Source organism: Gekko japonicus, unplaced genomic scaffold (assembly GCF_001447785.1).
Source record: "Gekko japonicus isolate JY-2015 unplaced genomic scaffold, Gekko_japonicus_V1.1 scaffold3126, whole genome shotgun sequence".
Taxonomy (NCBI): domain Eukaryota; kingdom Metazoa; phylum Chordata; class Lepidosauria; order Squamata; family Gekkonidae; genus Gekko; species Gekko japonicus.
In genome coordinates, this window is record NW_015167149.1 from 86,100 (window position 1) to 102,729 (window position 16,630).

Here is a 16,630-nt window from a genome sequence, read left to right on the forward strand (position 1 = left end):
TCAAAGATCTCTGCGAGGAAGCAGCCTCTTGCTCCATCTGCCTGGACCCGGTGACCCTCGCCGAGTGCGGCCACAGCTTCTGCCGAGCCTGCCTGACCCGCAGCTTGGGGGAGTACCTCCTCCTCCTCCTCCCCCTCCCGGGCTTGCGGAGCCCGCCCTCTCCTCGCCAGGCACACCCGGCTGCTGCACGTGGGAACCGGGGCCAAACTCTCCCGGCAGGCTGCTCAGTCCCCGCCCCCAGCAAAGCGCGGGGATTCCAAGGTCCGGCATCCTCTGCGGCAGCAGCCCCCTGGCGCTCTCCCTCCCTCCCTCCCCCCGCCGACAGAGGGGACCAGGAGGAGGAGGAGGTGCTGAGCTGGCTGGACGAGCACAGCCAGGGCAACCGCCCCCAAACTGGCAAAAAAAAAAGTTTTTTAAAAAAGTTTTTTAAAAAAACTTCCGCTTTCAAACCGGGAAGAGGGATGGGTTTTGTTTTTGCAAGCATCACAAGCCCCGGGGGAGGCTGAGACTCCCCCGGAAAATTTCGGAGGTAGCCCCCGCCCCTGCGCCCCCCTGAACTCTACGCCTATGAGTATCACTTAAGGATGGCTGGATTCAGGTGGGTAGCCATATTGGTCTGAAGCAGCAGAACAAAGTTTGAGTCCAGTGGCAACTTTAAGGCCAACAACATTTTATTCAAGGTATAAGCTTTTGTGTGCAAGCACTCTTCCTCAGATACACTGACACTGTATCTCAAGGTGCCACTGGACTCAAACTTTGTTAAGAATGGTTAGTTCCCAGAATGCAACTTCTGAAAGTCAGTACACAAGACAGCCATTTTTAAATTGCATATGCATTCTAAGCTATCTGGCACTTTCATCTGAATATCAAACGTAGGAAATTCTTGTGTCATTCATGAAAAGTCTCTCAGAGGCAATTATAAAAGAGAAGAGGAGATTGGGTTTATACCCCGCCCTTCACTCGAAGTCTCCCTCCCTTCCTCTCCCCACAACAGACACCCTGTGAGGTAGGTGGGGCTGAGAGAGCTCTGAGAGAACTGTTCTTGAGAGAACAGTTAAAATAGGATTCTGTTTTAGATGATGGAAAAATGACTTCCCAATGGCTTAAACTATAACACAAGGACGTCTGGCTTTAATTAGAACTCTAAGATAAGTTCCCTGTTTTATGTCCCTAAAAATCTCAATGAGCTATGAGAGGAAAAATAGATATAATACAAACTGATATCTACTGCTTCTGAGATAACAAAGTTTATATTATTTTAAATGGATTCTTCCATCCATTTAAAATAATATAAAAATAACTTAAGATGAAGTTACTTGTTTCCATTCAGCTTCCAATTTTTTCATTTTCTGTACTTCTTGCGTCAGCTGACTGACATGCTTTGCCTCCTCCATCTTCAAGCACTCCAGTTCTCTGACCCTTGCTGCCAGCTTTTCTATTTCTTCATTTCGAACGGTGAGTTCTTTCTGCATTTCCTCTCTTTCCAAGCAAATGTTATTGTAATCATCTGTTCTTTCTTTGATTTCCTCATAGAGGGACTCTACCTGTAAGCATGGACAAACAACATGTTACATGCTCTTTGAGAAATGGAAAGTTAATTTAACAGACAACAGATGTATAACATTTTAATTTGCTCCAAAGCCCATCTGTATAATTAAAACCTGCATGTTCTGTTGAGATATAAAACATACAGTATCCTCTGCCTTTGCCACGCATACACACACATATGCCCACCCACCCCACTGGTCTGATCCAGTGGGATCTTCTTATGATGGAACTCTGTCCTCAATGGTTTCTAGATGTTTTCCTTTGTTCATTTTTGATTTATGTAAGGATAAGGCCTCTCACAGGCTCAGGGGGCTTTCCTCACTTACAGATACGATGATGAAGAAAATAAAAAGTTGGTTATCAAAAAGCATCCCTCCGCTCCACTTCCTAACAGGAGAAGCTGGGTGAATCCAGCTCATGGCGTTTTACTTACCAATACTCTGGACTGCCCAGAAGCCTGGTTTTTTTCTGTTTGTTTTAACTGCATTTCTAGCTTCTGAATTTCCTCCTGGAATTCATCACGTTCATGCTCTCGTTCAACTGCTTGTTTCTGTCAAATAAATTAGCACCACTTTAAAAAAAAATCTTTGCATTTGTATAATTAAAGGAACAAAAGGAGAAATAACAAAAGCACTATTTTAAGGTTACGGCCTAGTTGACAATTAAGAAAAACCAAGACTTTGTCCCTACGACCACAAACAAAGCAATTAATTCTTACATCCATGAAATCCCGTTGACTCTTCAGCTGTCTTTCAAGGGCTTGTATCTGCTGTTTTAAATCAACAACTTCTAACGACATCGTGGCCATCTTTTGATTTTTGTTCAGCTGCTCTTCAAGCTCTATCTCCAAAATTTTCAACTGAGCATTCAAGGTGGAGCAGTCCTTTTCTGCCTGACACTGCAGTTCTAACTTTGCTTTTGAGAGACGTTCAACTTCCTTCAATAAATCTAAAGAAATACGAAGAAATATAAGCAAGAGGTTATTTCAGAATAAGAATGTAGTTTTTAAAAATAATCTAGACCGAAAACCAGCACCAGAGCAAGACGGGAGATCATGATGCCCTCTTCATGGGCTCAGCTGGGGCAAAGTGTTTCTTCTTTCAGAGATGCTTCCAACAGCAGCCAATCGCAGCGTAAGGGAAAGATGCAACACAGGGAAGCTCCTTCTGTTGGGTGGGTTGACAGCAACTGCTGTTTGGCTCCTTCCCTCCCAGTTGCACTGGCCATTTCACCTATTCACTATGTACCCATCGTGTAAATTATCTGGTACCAAAGTTAGTTTTTCTCTTTTCTTCCTGTCCCCTTTTCTCTTCCATGTCATGCATATCATATTATAAGCAACAATTCAGAATTGCAGTAGCAGAAAGGCAGCATATCAACATATTAATTAAATAAATTAATAAAATCTGGAGACTGCTTGTAACAATTTCATGTTTAACTGTGTGTGTGTGTGACTTTAAAAGTTTGGGTGCATGGCTGTATGATAGTCTAGAGTAGTGGAAACAAGCAAGTGGTGTGATTGGTGAGTGAAAGAGAGGGGGAGGGGTTTTGGAAGTGATGCTGTGAGGATGATATTTATGTCTGTCAAGAGTGACAGTTACAGTGGGGACAGTTAGATATGACAGTTGATGAAGATCAGAAGTTCTGATTTCTGTGAGAGAAGCAGAAGTTCTGTGTATGAGAGGAGTGAGACCCATCCCTGTGTGGGATGAGTTTAGTTCTGGGGTCTGAAGGAGAGACCTTCTTGTGTGTTATGAAAAGTTGAAGTATAAAGAAACAGTAACCATATATGGCCTAAAGGAAAAAGTGTTACAAAGTTACCTAAGGAAAAATCCCTGTTAGTAGGGAGCAGACTGTGTGTTATACCTACTTTACTAGTTACATGGTTCTACCCTCGTATTTATGCTTTCTGTAAATAAATCCTATTTCATTCAAGTATACCAGCTCTGGAAAGAATCCTTCCTCAGACCACATAGTTCCTCGAAAGCTTAAACCCTCGATATACCTACCCAGTGATGAATATTATATTATAAAGGTTTGGAAAGCCTTAAATTTCCTGGTGGCAGCCGGATTACCCAGTAGAGAAAAACATAAAGTACACTTTTAAAGGGAAACCAGACCTCCCCAGTAAAGGGGTTGTCACACTGCTATACTCATTTTTTTCATCAGTGTAACAAAGAAGAGTCTTTTTGTAGTATAGATCACTGGAAGGAGGCCTTTAGAGAATTCCCAGAGATTGTCCCTATGTAAATGCCTGTTAAAGAAATTTAATTCTATATTTCTGAAGTACCATATTGAGTGCTTGAATGCTTGCATTCTATTTCACAAAAGTATTGACTAGGGATGGGCACTAACCTAAAAAACCCAGTTTGGGGTGGCCCTGGGACTGAGCCAAAGGCCCTAAAACCAAACCAGCAAGTTCAGTTCTCCTCTTCTCCTGGCCGCAGCTTGCCGCAGTCGGGGGGGGGAGGGATAGCCTGGAAAGTTAAATGGCTGGCAGCCTTTTAATCTGTCCGTTTCACTTCCTGGGAGGGGGAGCAATGGCTCGCAACCATTTAAAGTTAACAGCTGACAGGTGGACCCACCCCAGTAGGTTTAAATGGCTGGCAGGCATTTTAACAGTCAGTTTCGCTCCCCCACCCCGCTTTGAAGCAGGGGCTAGCGAAACAGACCAGTGAAATGGCTGCCATTTAAACCTAACAGCTGACGGGCTGACCCTACGCCACTCAGCTGTTAAGTTTAAATGGCCCCGAACAGCTGAACCGAACCGGACAAAAGTCCAGTAAATGTTCAAGGAAAGTGCCTTCCCTGAACATTGGTTTGGGGCCTCCAAACCCGTCTAAGTTCATGCTGAATTTTGGCTCATGAGCCAGTTCATGTCCATCCCTAGTACTGACTATACTTTTCCCTTAAGAAATAATCTCAACACAGTTAAAATGCTAATGGAAATATTTTTCCTTTGGTCTACTTCTCAAGCCTTTTTAACAATCAAGTTTCAGTGTTGAACAAACCACATAATACAGCACCCTATTTCTTACCAATTTCTGTCTCCCCTAAATTGGCAGTCAAAGCTTTATTTTGACTTCTTATTAACTTCTGCTCCTCAATGCATCTTGTATGTTCTTCAGTTAGATCTTGGAACTGTGTTTTCATGCTCTCCAATTCTACAACAAGACGGCGTTCAGATTCCTCTTTCAGACGCAGGGCTGCTTCCAAGGCATCTCTCTCTGCCAAACAGCCTTCATTGAGCCCTTAAATCCAGAAGGGACATGAAAAAATAATGATCAGACACTGAAAGCATTTAGGCAAAGCAGTATTACAATGACATTCAATGTGTACAGAAAAAAATGTCATGTAATCCTGTTAATGTTAAGCTTTAAAAAGCAGAAGTCAGATTTCTCAATTTTTATTTCCTTCTGTTTACCAGATTACATTTATTGATGCTTTTAATTCTTGCATTTGCCAGTTGTTGTGTTCATGTATTTCTCCTAAAGCCTCAGGAAACATGAACTGCAGCTGGAAGGAAAAAACAGCACATGTATGTGTGCATGGCTTATTGGAACTGTGGCAGAACAGACCTGCTTGGGCCTGCAGGCCCTATTCTGTCCTGCCATCCCAGGTTTTTCTCAACACCTGGAAAGGCTTTTCTCTTGAAAAAATTGAGAAATCTTGAGTAGCCGCCACTACCACCTGCCCTTTTCAAGGAATTACCCACTGGGAGGAATAGGACTCCCAGCTTCCCTTCCAAGTTCTGAGGCCTTGCCTCTGTGTCTCCCACTGCCCAGCATCTGGTCACCCTCACCACAGGGACAGTTTACTGCCTTGGGTGTCCCTGGAGTAATAGCTGCTTGCCAACTGCCTGCCTTCCCTCTGGCGTCTCTTTTAAAATAGCATGTCCGAGATAGAGGAGGTCTATGTGGTACAGAGAACCGCTCCCAGCATCAAAAGTTTAAAGCACTTATTAAAAAGAAAATGTTTACAAGCACGCTTTTAGGACAGCACCAAACTGAGCTAGGAATTCCAAAAGAAATTTCTCTGTCCCTTTCTCTATATATGCTTTATCAGATGTTGGAATAGGATAGGCTCCTTTTATTTAAGATATTACAGATCCCTATAGAGTGCCACTACTTTAAAGCTCCCTTTGGATAGTCAGGCCACCCACATAGTCAACAGCTGCCTCCTCCCAGTGGAGAGGTCTGTGTGTACTACTGGACACAGCACCCAAAAACTCCTTCCTGTGTCAAGGAGCTTTTTATCATATCTGTTTCTTCACCCCCTTGACCAGACCAGGCCACAGAAGCGTTCCTTGAAAATTCTATATATTTACTTCCTGGTTCCCCTCTAGCATTTAATACCTCCAAACCTCTGTTCCCTGCTTGGAAGCATAAGGGGGAAGCTTGACCATCCCACTGTCTAGACCTATTAGCATTCGTATGAAAGTGGGCTGAGGTAAGTCTGGAGACTTCCCCTCCCTTGTCTGTTCTCAGCAAAGAGGAGAAAAAACTGGTAAAACGCAAAGTGGAGTCTTTGCTCATTGCCAACCTCCCAGGAGAAAATGCATTTATTCACAGGAACCCAAAAACTGTTCCTAGCACCAATGACCCAAATATTCTTATAAAACACTCTGGATCAGAAGAAGTCACTCTTACCTACAATGAAGAGAATCAAGCCATCTTAAGTCTAAGACCTAGAACTGGGTACATCTCTGGACCTACAGTCTGATGCGGACTCATTCACAGTCAATTGGGCATTAGCCTATTCTATATGGACCTTAGGCAAGGGCTTTCGTCAACAGACAGAAGAGTGGGAAGGAACCGAGAAGACTCCTTGGCCATGCCTCCCCCCATTACCATTCATTCAACCCAGTGGTCTCGAAAAGCCGCTGAGAGTTTATGTTTAAGCAATTAATAGAAAGGTATCCACATAATGATAGGATTTACACAGTTGTTTTAGAATGTTTCTGTATTTCTACAATGGAAGCCAAAAATCTAGCGACCCTATATGTAACCCATCCATCTTCATTGCTCAATAGCCTAGAAGTCTAAGCAGTTAGAGAAGCAGAATCCTTACTAAGTAGGGAGAAAATCAGTTTCTGTCTTAAATTTTTTTTTAATTTTTTTTTTTTTAATTCAGGGCAGCTTAAAGGTATGTGGTCAATAGATTCAACGTGATTAAGGTTGCAACTGCATGTTCTCTCTGAATATGGAAAACCAGCATATCTATTTGACAAGACTCAGATGATAAAGCATTAAGATGCAACAACATAAAGGTGGGTCTATATTTAGGATATGTTAAATCACAAAAATACATTGGGATGCGAACTGGTTGGGGAATGCCAACCATGAAGGATGAGCAAACTCTTCTTGACCTTCTTGATGTACTTTTATAATCCAGATGTTTCAAATTTCAGATTACTTTCTCTACCTCTTGCTTTATGAAGCTCCACTGCCAGCTGATTCTTTGCCGCACTCTCTTCATTGAGACACTCCATTAGCTCATGGTGCTCATTAACCACCTGGCATGCTTCCCAATTCCTACGGTTGAATTCCTCTTCACTCTAGATTGGGTTGAATATGTCTGAATGTTTGCTCCAGTTTCAAAACATTAAATAATTTAACATTCTAAATAAAAAGGATACATTGTTACCCTAATATTTTTATATATTTTAATCTATATTTTCCTCTTTTCTAGTAAGCCACCCATACTGCGAAGTAGTACTGTTACAGGCTATCAAAACTGATGTGAAGCAAGCAACCCCTTCAACCACTGCCCCAAATCTAACTTTAAATCTGTTCTCCAGCAGAACTGAATTTGAAAAGAACTTTTAATAGAGAAGCATTTAGGTTTCTGGAGAACTCAAAAGCTTCACAATATTTTGCTCACAACTCTTACTTGCAAACCCATCCCCCTCACTCCAGATACACAAGGGCTGGCTAAGGTTGGATGATAGTACTGTGCTCAGAAGTACTCTAGGAATTAAACTGGCAATATATTATTGTCCATGTCTGTTTGTGGTAGTGCACAGGACATATACTCTGACCTGGATGGCCCGGGTTAGCCTGATCTTGCGAGATCTCAGATGCTAAGCAGGGTTGGCCACGGTTAATATTTGGATGGGAGACCACCAAGGAAGTCCAGGGTCACTAGGCAGAGGCAGACAAATGGCAAACCACCTCTGAACGTCTTGCCTTGAAAACCCTATGGGGTCCCCATCAATGTTCCCTCTAAGCTGTGGAGTCTTGTGAGCAAAAATTCTACTTTGTGAGCTACTGGCATTAAAGTTGTGAGTGAGTGATTTGGCTACTGCATACATTAGTTAGCTCTGGAGCCATCCTTCCTGTGCTGAGACAAAAATGTGTGAGCCGGAGGCTAAAAAACCGTGAGCTAGCTCACACTAACTCAGCTTAGAGGGAACACTGGTCCCCATAAGTTGGCTGCAACTTGACAGTACTTTCCACCACACAGAACAGTGATCAGGGTGCCTATTTTGCTCGATAGGAACTCTGAATGTGGCTCTCTATGATCCACAGTGAGTCCCACTGCTCTAAGGCAATTTTAAGATCTGCAGAAGTTTATGCAAGTAACGCTGAAAATCCCTTTATACTTCTGCTTCTGTGCGGCAACCTCCTTCACCAGAGCTTAAACCCTTAATCTTCATCCCACAAACAACTGAGTTTCAGTACACGTAACTGCATTATTCAGTAGTCATCCCACCTTTCTCTGAGTCTCCCTCCCCACCCTTTGTTTTCTTCCCCATTAACTATTTTGGATGACAAATATTTACAATACTTACTTAATACTTAAAACTTAAATACAAATATGTGTCTCTTTTTTCAGAACTCTCTATAAAAAACATGTATACATGAATCAGTACTAGCAGTACTTAGCTTTATTTTCCTTCATGGAGGTAGTCTTCATACATGGAGTATGGCTTAAAATGCAGTACAAAGTGCTCTTGGTGCCCCAAAGTATACGAATTAAACAACTGATCGCCACCACTTCCTTTCTGTTGAATATATTAGGGAAGGAGGTCCCTAGTAGGGTCCAGCATAAGCTCCCGTCACGTACAAACTATCCATAGGTGTGGTTATAACATATAATTAGGTTGCTATATGTTAAATTAACTAAATGCAAATATAACATTACTTGTTTAGTTGATTCTGCAAGCAGCTCCATAAGCTTTTCCACAGCAATATGCACAGAATGACAGATTTTCTGGATCCTCTCTTCATTTTCAAATACCAGGTCTGGGTTTTCAAAAATACTTTCGCATAAATGCTCACTCAGTTCAGACATTTCATCAGGCACCAAAGATTCAAAGCTGTGTTCAGGTAGAGTTTTATCAAGATCTTGCCCTATTCAAAAAATAGATTCATTGTAATAACACTATAATTGATTAATCTTTTAAATGCTCCCCCAAAACCAATGTTACATTATATGAACAATACTTATATTGTGCAGTTCTGGGCACCACACCTTAAAAAGGATATTATAGCTTTGGAAAAAGTGCAGAAAAGGGCAACTCGAATGATAAAAGGGTTGGAACACTTTCCCTATGAGGAAAGGTTAAAGCGCTTAGGGCTCTTTAGCATGGAGAAAAGACGACTAAGGGGTGACATGATCGAGGTTTATAAGATTATGCATGGAAAAGAACAGGTAAAGAAAGAGGTACTTTTCTCCCTTTCTCACAATACAAGAACTCGTGGGCACTCCATGAAACTGCAGAGCGGTCGGGTTAGAACGGATAAAAGGAAGTACTTCTTCACCCAAAGAGTGATTAACACATGGAATTCACTGCCACAGGAAGTGGTGGGTGCTACAAGCATGGACGGCTTCAAAAGGGAATTAGATAAGCATATGGAGCAGAGGTCCATCAGTGGCTATTAGCCACAAGGTATAGCTAGGGGCTCTGGGGCAAGTGATGCTCTGTCTTCTTGGTGCTTGGGGGGGGGGTCAACAGTGGGAGAGCTTCTAATGTCTTGGCCCCACTGGTGGACCTCCTGATGGCACTGTTATTTCTGGCCACTGTGTGACACAGAGTGTTGGACTGGATGGGCCTTTGGCCTGATCCAACATTGGCGTCTCTTATGTTCTCTTATGTTCTTATGTACTCAGAACCAAGTTATATATGAACTAAATATATACCTACATCATAGAATTTTGCTTCAAAATAATTAGGTACTTACGGAACAAGGTGGGAAACATGCCAAATAATTTCATAAGAAGCATACGAGAAACTTGGAGACAACAGGAATGATGCATTCCTTCCCCATTCTGGCAGGGCCCTTCCTCAGGAAATTCTAGAACTACTACAATGAGACCTGGTTTATTTTCTTTCTCTAGATGTTTCCAAACTGGTATTTTTTGTGGCATACCTCTGCAACCTTGTGTGTTTTTGTTGTCACACAAATGACAAGCATGGTCTAAGCCGTTGCAACTAACTAATCTTTTAACAGTCAGGCTGGGATTCTGAGGACTTTCTACACATAAATGCCACTAAAATTCACTATCCAATGACAATTTGTATCAAACATCTACAAACAAGAGAAATAGACAAAGATCCCAAGCTCTCAGAAAAGTCTTGCTCAAACCACATAGGCAGGAAAAGAATGAAGGGAACTTTCCATCCTCAGCGATGCAAAGACCAACATTTCCTGCCTACGGGGATCGTAGGAGGAGTCGTATGGTATCATTCTCTCCCTCAAATGATGACTCTCAGATCAGCAGTAAATAATAGGGGAGGGAAAGCATAAGCCCCTTGCTTCCAATCTTATCCCAAGTGGGAGCCAAACATGAAGAAACGTCTGACCAAGACCTAGAATACAAGCTAATGTATTAATGGAAAAGAAAAACAGATACTGACACTAATGTAGATCATAAAACAAGTTAGCTCTTTCAACAGTGGGGAATGAAGTGTGCTATTCACTCTCCCTCTAAAATCCTTGGGCACTGCTTAGCATTCGCTCTATGGGCACCCTTCACCTGAACTGTAAGGCAACTTCGGAATGCAATAAGAACACTGTGGTGATTCATCAGAACCGCTTTTCACTGCACATAATTACCTTGGTGAGCCCTCTCACTTGCTTTCGTGTCCCCTTTCTCCATCATTTTTTGAGAAAGTACCATTTCTGCAATTGTACTCTGGCTCTCTCGTGAATCTCCAGATGCCAGGCTGTCATCAAGACAAAGACCAGTCTTCTTGCAGATAAGGCCTTCTATATCTTTTGTGGCTTTCACCATCATCAAAAGTAACCTTAAAGCCTGCTGATTACATTCTTGCAGCTTTTTCCTAAAAAAGCAGAGGTATATGCATAGCTAACCCACAACTTTTGCGGCCACAGAAGATAAAGGGCATAATGATAGAAGAAAGTTTGCTCCTCAAGTCCATGGACCGCTCCCCAATTTACCCAGGATTTTAATGTGCGCATATAGCTATAACACAATTCCTATACAATGGAGTGTACAGTTCACAATGGTGTCCCTGGATGGGAGATCTCCAGAGAATATCAGGGCTGGGAGGCCAGAGGCAGGCTATCAAGCCACTTCTCCTCCAGTAGGAATCGCCAGAGGTCACCATGAATTCAGGCATGGGCATACACACGCACACACACCAAAAATGCAAAAACCCCTCCCCCAAAAAAATTAAATACAAAATTAAGAAAGCCATGACCCCTCGATTTGCAGGACCTAAGCAAGGCTGTTACCAATAGGACATTTATAGGACATTAATTCATAGGGTCGCTGTAAGTCAGATGCAACTTGATGGCACTTAACACACTCAGTGAAGTTCAGAGGACAGAAGACAGACTGAGGATCAAAGGAAAGGAAGTCAAGATTACAGGAGCAAATAGTATGCTTTAGCAGCTCAGAAGCAAAAAGTTAAGTGTGGTAGCAGGAAAAGATGGGTCAACAGATGGCGTTTTGAGGTACATCTGAACGCAGTAGGGAAGAAGCCAGAGGAGAGTCTAAAAAAAGAAAGAAGAATGGTGGGTCCTTCCAGAAGTCTGAGGGGGACAGGATTAAGGGGTCATATGGAAGAGCGGGACATGGGCAAGAGTGGAATCGGTTCTTCAAATGAAACAGAGGAGGGAAGAAAAGACTGAAGTAGAAACAGACTGAACAGAGATTATCATGTGTTGTTACAATTTTGTCACTGAATAAGAATGGAACTCCTTGGGAGGGGAAGTCGTAGGCAGACCTACTAAAACACTGAAGGTGGAAAAGTGACGCTGAGGATTTGTACGGTTGTTTTTGGACCAGAGAGGTGTTGCAGTATTGAAGTGAGCCAAGCTGGGGATGAGAGGGGCAAATGTGTCAAGAGTTAAGGGCAGGGATGGGTGGAAGGCAGAAACTGCAGAATCTAGTGAGAGAAAAGAGGACGATGCTTCTGAGCAAGTCACTTGTGACAATGAATTCCACATACATTATATGAAAAACTCCAGAGGAGGACTAATCACATCATTCCACTGTAAACTCAAGAGAGTGTCTTGTTCCATCTTAAAAACAACCAGGCTGTTTACTGTTTGAATGATACTCCCAATATTGATACACTCCCAGACTTAACCATGGCTTGCTAAACTAACACAAAAATTGAATGTAAAAACTATAGCTGAACTGTCCCAAAGTATACTCACTGTTCAGTTTTATAAAGTCCAATATCAGATTTCAACAAAGCTATTAATGCTTCTCCTTCTTGGTTCTCTCTGTCCCGCTGCTGTAAGTTTTTCAGTTCAGCGTTAGCCTCTTCCATCTCTTTGTTTAAAGATTTAATTTTTGCCTCCAGCTGTGAGAAATCAAAAATAAAGTATCACTTTTACTCAAGAAGCACATAGAGCTTTCCTCAGCAAATATTCTTTTAATATGCTCTTCAAAATACTGCAGCCTTACTCTTACTGTATTTGTTGAGACCAAATCACATGTAAAACTGAATGAACAGAACAATATTTAAGTGGAAATTAACAGAAAAACTGAAATATGATGTGGAGTGGAGACCAGAGCAGAAGCTCCAAGGCTGATCCTGGACGTGGCAGTTTTGCCATAAGTGATCCCTCAAAAAAGGATGTGGCATCAGTGGGGGAAAAGCATGCCAGTGTCACAACAGCTGACTGCAGGGAGCATGACAGGTGTTCACCTGAGCCCAACTGGAGCATATGTCATCGGCACTGAACAGACCGATGTGGAGGGAACGAGATGGGCATGACCCAAGGCCTTGCTACCAAACATTCCAGAGGAATACTTGGACATAAAGGACAGCAAGGACAGTTGGCCCATGACAAAGACAAATGAGCCCTCCATAACAGGTACTCTGATGTGACACAACAAAGAATGTCTCATTAATCAAGAGAACCGTGAAAAGGGGAGCAATGCACCACACATGAGGAGGTAAGCTACCAGACTCTTGCAGATAGGAGTTTGGGCAAACACTGGGCTATGAGCTAAAGGCTGGGGCTATATTCTCTAAAGCTAAGAAAAGGAGGTTGGGGAGTTCTTGGAGGTCACATATAATATCTGAATCAATAGTCCCAACCAACACAGAGAAGAAGAGAAGTTTCTCTTGCTTGGTTTGTTTCCTATCTATTCATTTTCTTCATGTTCCTCTAGTTTTCAGGTCATTTCTCTGGTTACCCCTTAGGCATGAGAGCCTCAGTATGAAGTAATTACATGTATTTCTTCTGTAACATCCCCAAGTTATTTTTTGAAGAAAGTGCAAGTGTGACCTTTTAAATTGTTTCTCTTTCTTCCTCTGAACCAACAAATAACCTCCTTAACAATATACCAGAAATTCCCCTTTTGTTTCTCCTTATTCTCCCCTTTCTATTAAATCTTGCATATTTTAGTAACCATGTGCTTTTTATATAGCTACATTTGAAGCCTAATAATACTTATGCTGTTATGCAATTAAGAACTTTTAATAAAATGTTTCCTGGTTATAGGGTTGCCAAGTGCTTTTTGAGCTGCAGCGGGGGACTCCCAGCTGGTGGCTGGAGCACGCGTGCGCACTGCACGCACGCCACCCAGAAGTGACGTGACTACGCCAGGCACGCTGGGGGCGGGGCCACGACCATCCGAGGGAAAAGCATAGTTTTCCCTCGGGTGACTGTAGCCCGGCCCCCAGCGTGCCCGCTGTGGTCGCATCACTTCCGGGTGACGTGCATGTCGGGGTGGGGTTCCCCCCGGGGCCCGATCCACCGCCGGCGGGGAACGGGCCTCTGGAGCGGGGGTTTTCTTGCCCCCCGGGGGGACTTGACAAGCCTACCTGGTTACTCAGAATCTCTGCCCATCCTTCTTTTTACTTACCATAAGAAGCTAAACTGCAGAATTCCTGTGTGTAATCAGTAGGGCACATGCTTGATGTCCCCAAATCTATATGGATGATTTGCTAGCTTGAAAGCAACTCCCACCCTGGCAATTTTAATTCTGCTCCAACTAGCCTCCTACTTAAACCCCATCACTGCTATTCAGGTCCCTAGATCTGCCCACAGACTACACATTACCAAACCTTTCTGTTTGGCCTTAGCATGAAATATTATTTTGTTTTATTCCTTTTGGACTGGCTATTTAATACTGTTAGCTCCCCAGGCCTTTAGCGTGAACTAGAAGTTACATGAAATCCAGAAAAAAACTCACTCCCTCTCACCTTGCCTGGACTGTTACTCCAAGTACTAGCAGTAAAACACATCTTTAGAAGGGAACGAGAGACAGAAACTGCCTTATGTTCTTCTAAATGTGAGACACTGCTAATTCAAAATGAATGTGACCTTCTGCACCCCTTTTTGTCCCAGAGAGAAAACCTGATACCCACACATGCAGTGACAATGGGACAAGGTGGTTCTTCAGTTACAAATGCAGAACACACACAGAGCCAAACTCAAAGTTAACTAGAGTTTTACTTAGAACTTCAGTCAAATTTGTAGAATTCTCACCTGTTGTTTGTCTGAGTTTTGCTGCTCTCTCTCTCTCTGAAGCTGTTGCCAGTGTTCTTTTTCCTTCTCAATCTCTGCAATATGAAGCTCTTGAAGCTCCTGCATTGCTTTTTTATGCTGCTCCTCCATATGGAGGATTTCTCCTCGTAACAAATCCAAGGATTTATGATAATCGTGCTCTAATAAACATCTTTGTTTTTCTAACTCTGCACTTAAATCTTCCTGAATAGTTTCAAAGGGAAAACAGAAGCCCAAGATTACAGGCAGTTCATATTTTCAAACAGACAGGTATTCACTGTACCAAAATCCCACAAAGCCAAATCACTTAAGCATTTTTAAATGGAAAATTAAGTCATCACAACTCAGCTCTGATGCTCTGTTTAGAGACTGTATATCTTAGAATTACAAACCAACGGCTTCTTGTTTGATCTTAAAATGTACTCCAGCAATCAGATGCTCCTTTAAGAGCAAGGACAAAAAGATACATTTAGAATAATATTGAGATTAAAGAATACCACAGCCAGATAATAGAGGAACCAACACATACCTGTAGAACAAGGAATGTTTTCTGTGAAACATACCACGAAAGCTAGCTGAGGGGTATTATCCACTGAATGAAGGGGTGGGTGGGATTTCCTATAGGAAATGGCCTTTCCTTATCCTAAGCACAAAACTACATAGGAACTGGACTCTATGTACTTGCTTTTCATGTATTTATTCTACACAGCTTTGAAACTAAGAAGAAGAAGAAGAGGTTGGATTTATACCCCGCCCTTCACTACCCAAAGGAGTCTCAGAGCGGCTTACAAACTCCTTTCCCTTCCCCCTCCCCACAACAGACACCCTGTGAGGGAGGTGGGGCTGAGAGAGCTCTGACAGAAACTGCTCTTTTTCAATAACAGCTCTTATTAGAACTATGGCTTGCCCAAGGTCATCAAGCAGGTGCAAGTGGAGCAGTGGAGAATCAAACCTGGTTCTCCCAGATTAGAGTCCACGCTCCTAACCACTACACCAAACTGGCTCTCACCAAACTAACACTTCATTCCATCATCACTGCAGAATGACGATTCCAGAACTTTGATCCTTTAAAGGTTAGAAGGTTTTTTGATTATATAAAAACAGGTTGCTTACCAGTAACTGGTGATCTTCGAGTGGTCATCTGTGCATTCACACCCATGGGATCTAGTGCGCCTGCGCTGGATCGATCCAGCACAGGCGCACTAGATCCCTTTGGTGTGAAGCACAGAGACCACGAAGAAGATCCTATTATTACTACTCCATCTTTTGTTCTTCTTATCACATAAATACAAACACTTGCATTTATTAAAATATGCAAATAATTTTTAGATGCTGCCAATCTGTTTCACAGGAAAAAAATTCTAATCTAACTAGATGGGCAGCACACTGTCCCTGTCAAACATGCCGCTCATGATCAACTGAAACGCAACTAAACCAAACCCCCAAAGGGTAACAATTTATTGCTCCTACTTACCTTATGAGCTGTTTCCAGTTCGGCAGCCATTACTTTAAGTTCTTCTATGTGAGCGGTAGCCAAATCTATTTTCAGATTTTCTTGGCAAATTTGCAGCTCCTCATCGTGTTTATGTTTCATCCTTGCTAGATTTTGAGCCAAGAGCTCTTGATTTGCCTTGCCCTGTTTAAGTAGCTGTTCTTGTAAATCTACCTGTAAACTTTCAACAGCTTGTCTGTGCTCGTCCCGTAGGAACTGAATTTCAGAGAGATATGTAGACTCCAAAGTATCCAAATTTGATAAATGCTTATCCTCTAGCTCTGTCATTTGGGCTTGATAATTTTTCTGCAGATTAGCTAGGCTCATTTCTAAACGAATCTGGTGTTCCCTTTCTAATGTGGATTTGAGGGTCTCCATTTCAGCTTGGTGCTGTGCCCGCAGTTCTGCTGTGAGGGACAAAATTTGCTCCTTATGTTTATGCTCCAGCTCTTTTCTTTGAGAAACTAGGTCACCGACATGCTTTTCTCTCAGCTCCTGAAGAAGAATCTCATGTTCTTCAGCTAATTTTGTAGTCATAGCTTGATGGTCTTCCATAAACCTAGGATTTCAAGGAAACAGAAGGAAAACACTATCAAGAAAACTAAAAAAAAAATTGACCTCAAACATGGAAAAGTGATGCTTTGACTAA

General features: G+C 42.4%; 1 protein-coding gene across 1 annotated transcript in view; it reads right to left on the bottom strand.

Moving 5' to 3' along the window:
- Positions 1–16,630, bottom strand: part of PCNT (pericentrin) — a 91,015-nt gene that overhangs the window by 41,478 nt on the left and 32,907 nt on the right. The window contains 10 exon segments of the mRNA XM_015413095.1: positions 1,317–1,544; positions 1,982–2,098; positions 2,267–2,496; positions 4,587–4,799; positions 6,973–7,105; positions 8,695–8,903; positions 10,611–10,837; positions 12,183–12,331; positions 14,472–14,693; positions 15,964–16,540. Coding sequence (XP_015268581.1) covers positions 1,317–1,544; positions 1,982–2,098; positions 2,267–2,496; positions 4,587–4,799; positions 6,973–7,105; positions 8,695–8,903; positions 10,611–10,837; positions 12,183–12,331; positions 14,472–14,693; positions 15,964–16,540 — 2,305 coding nt within the window.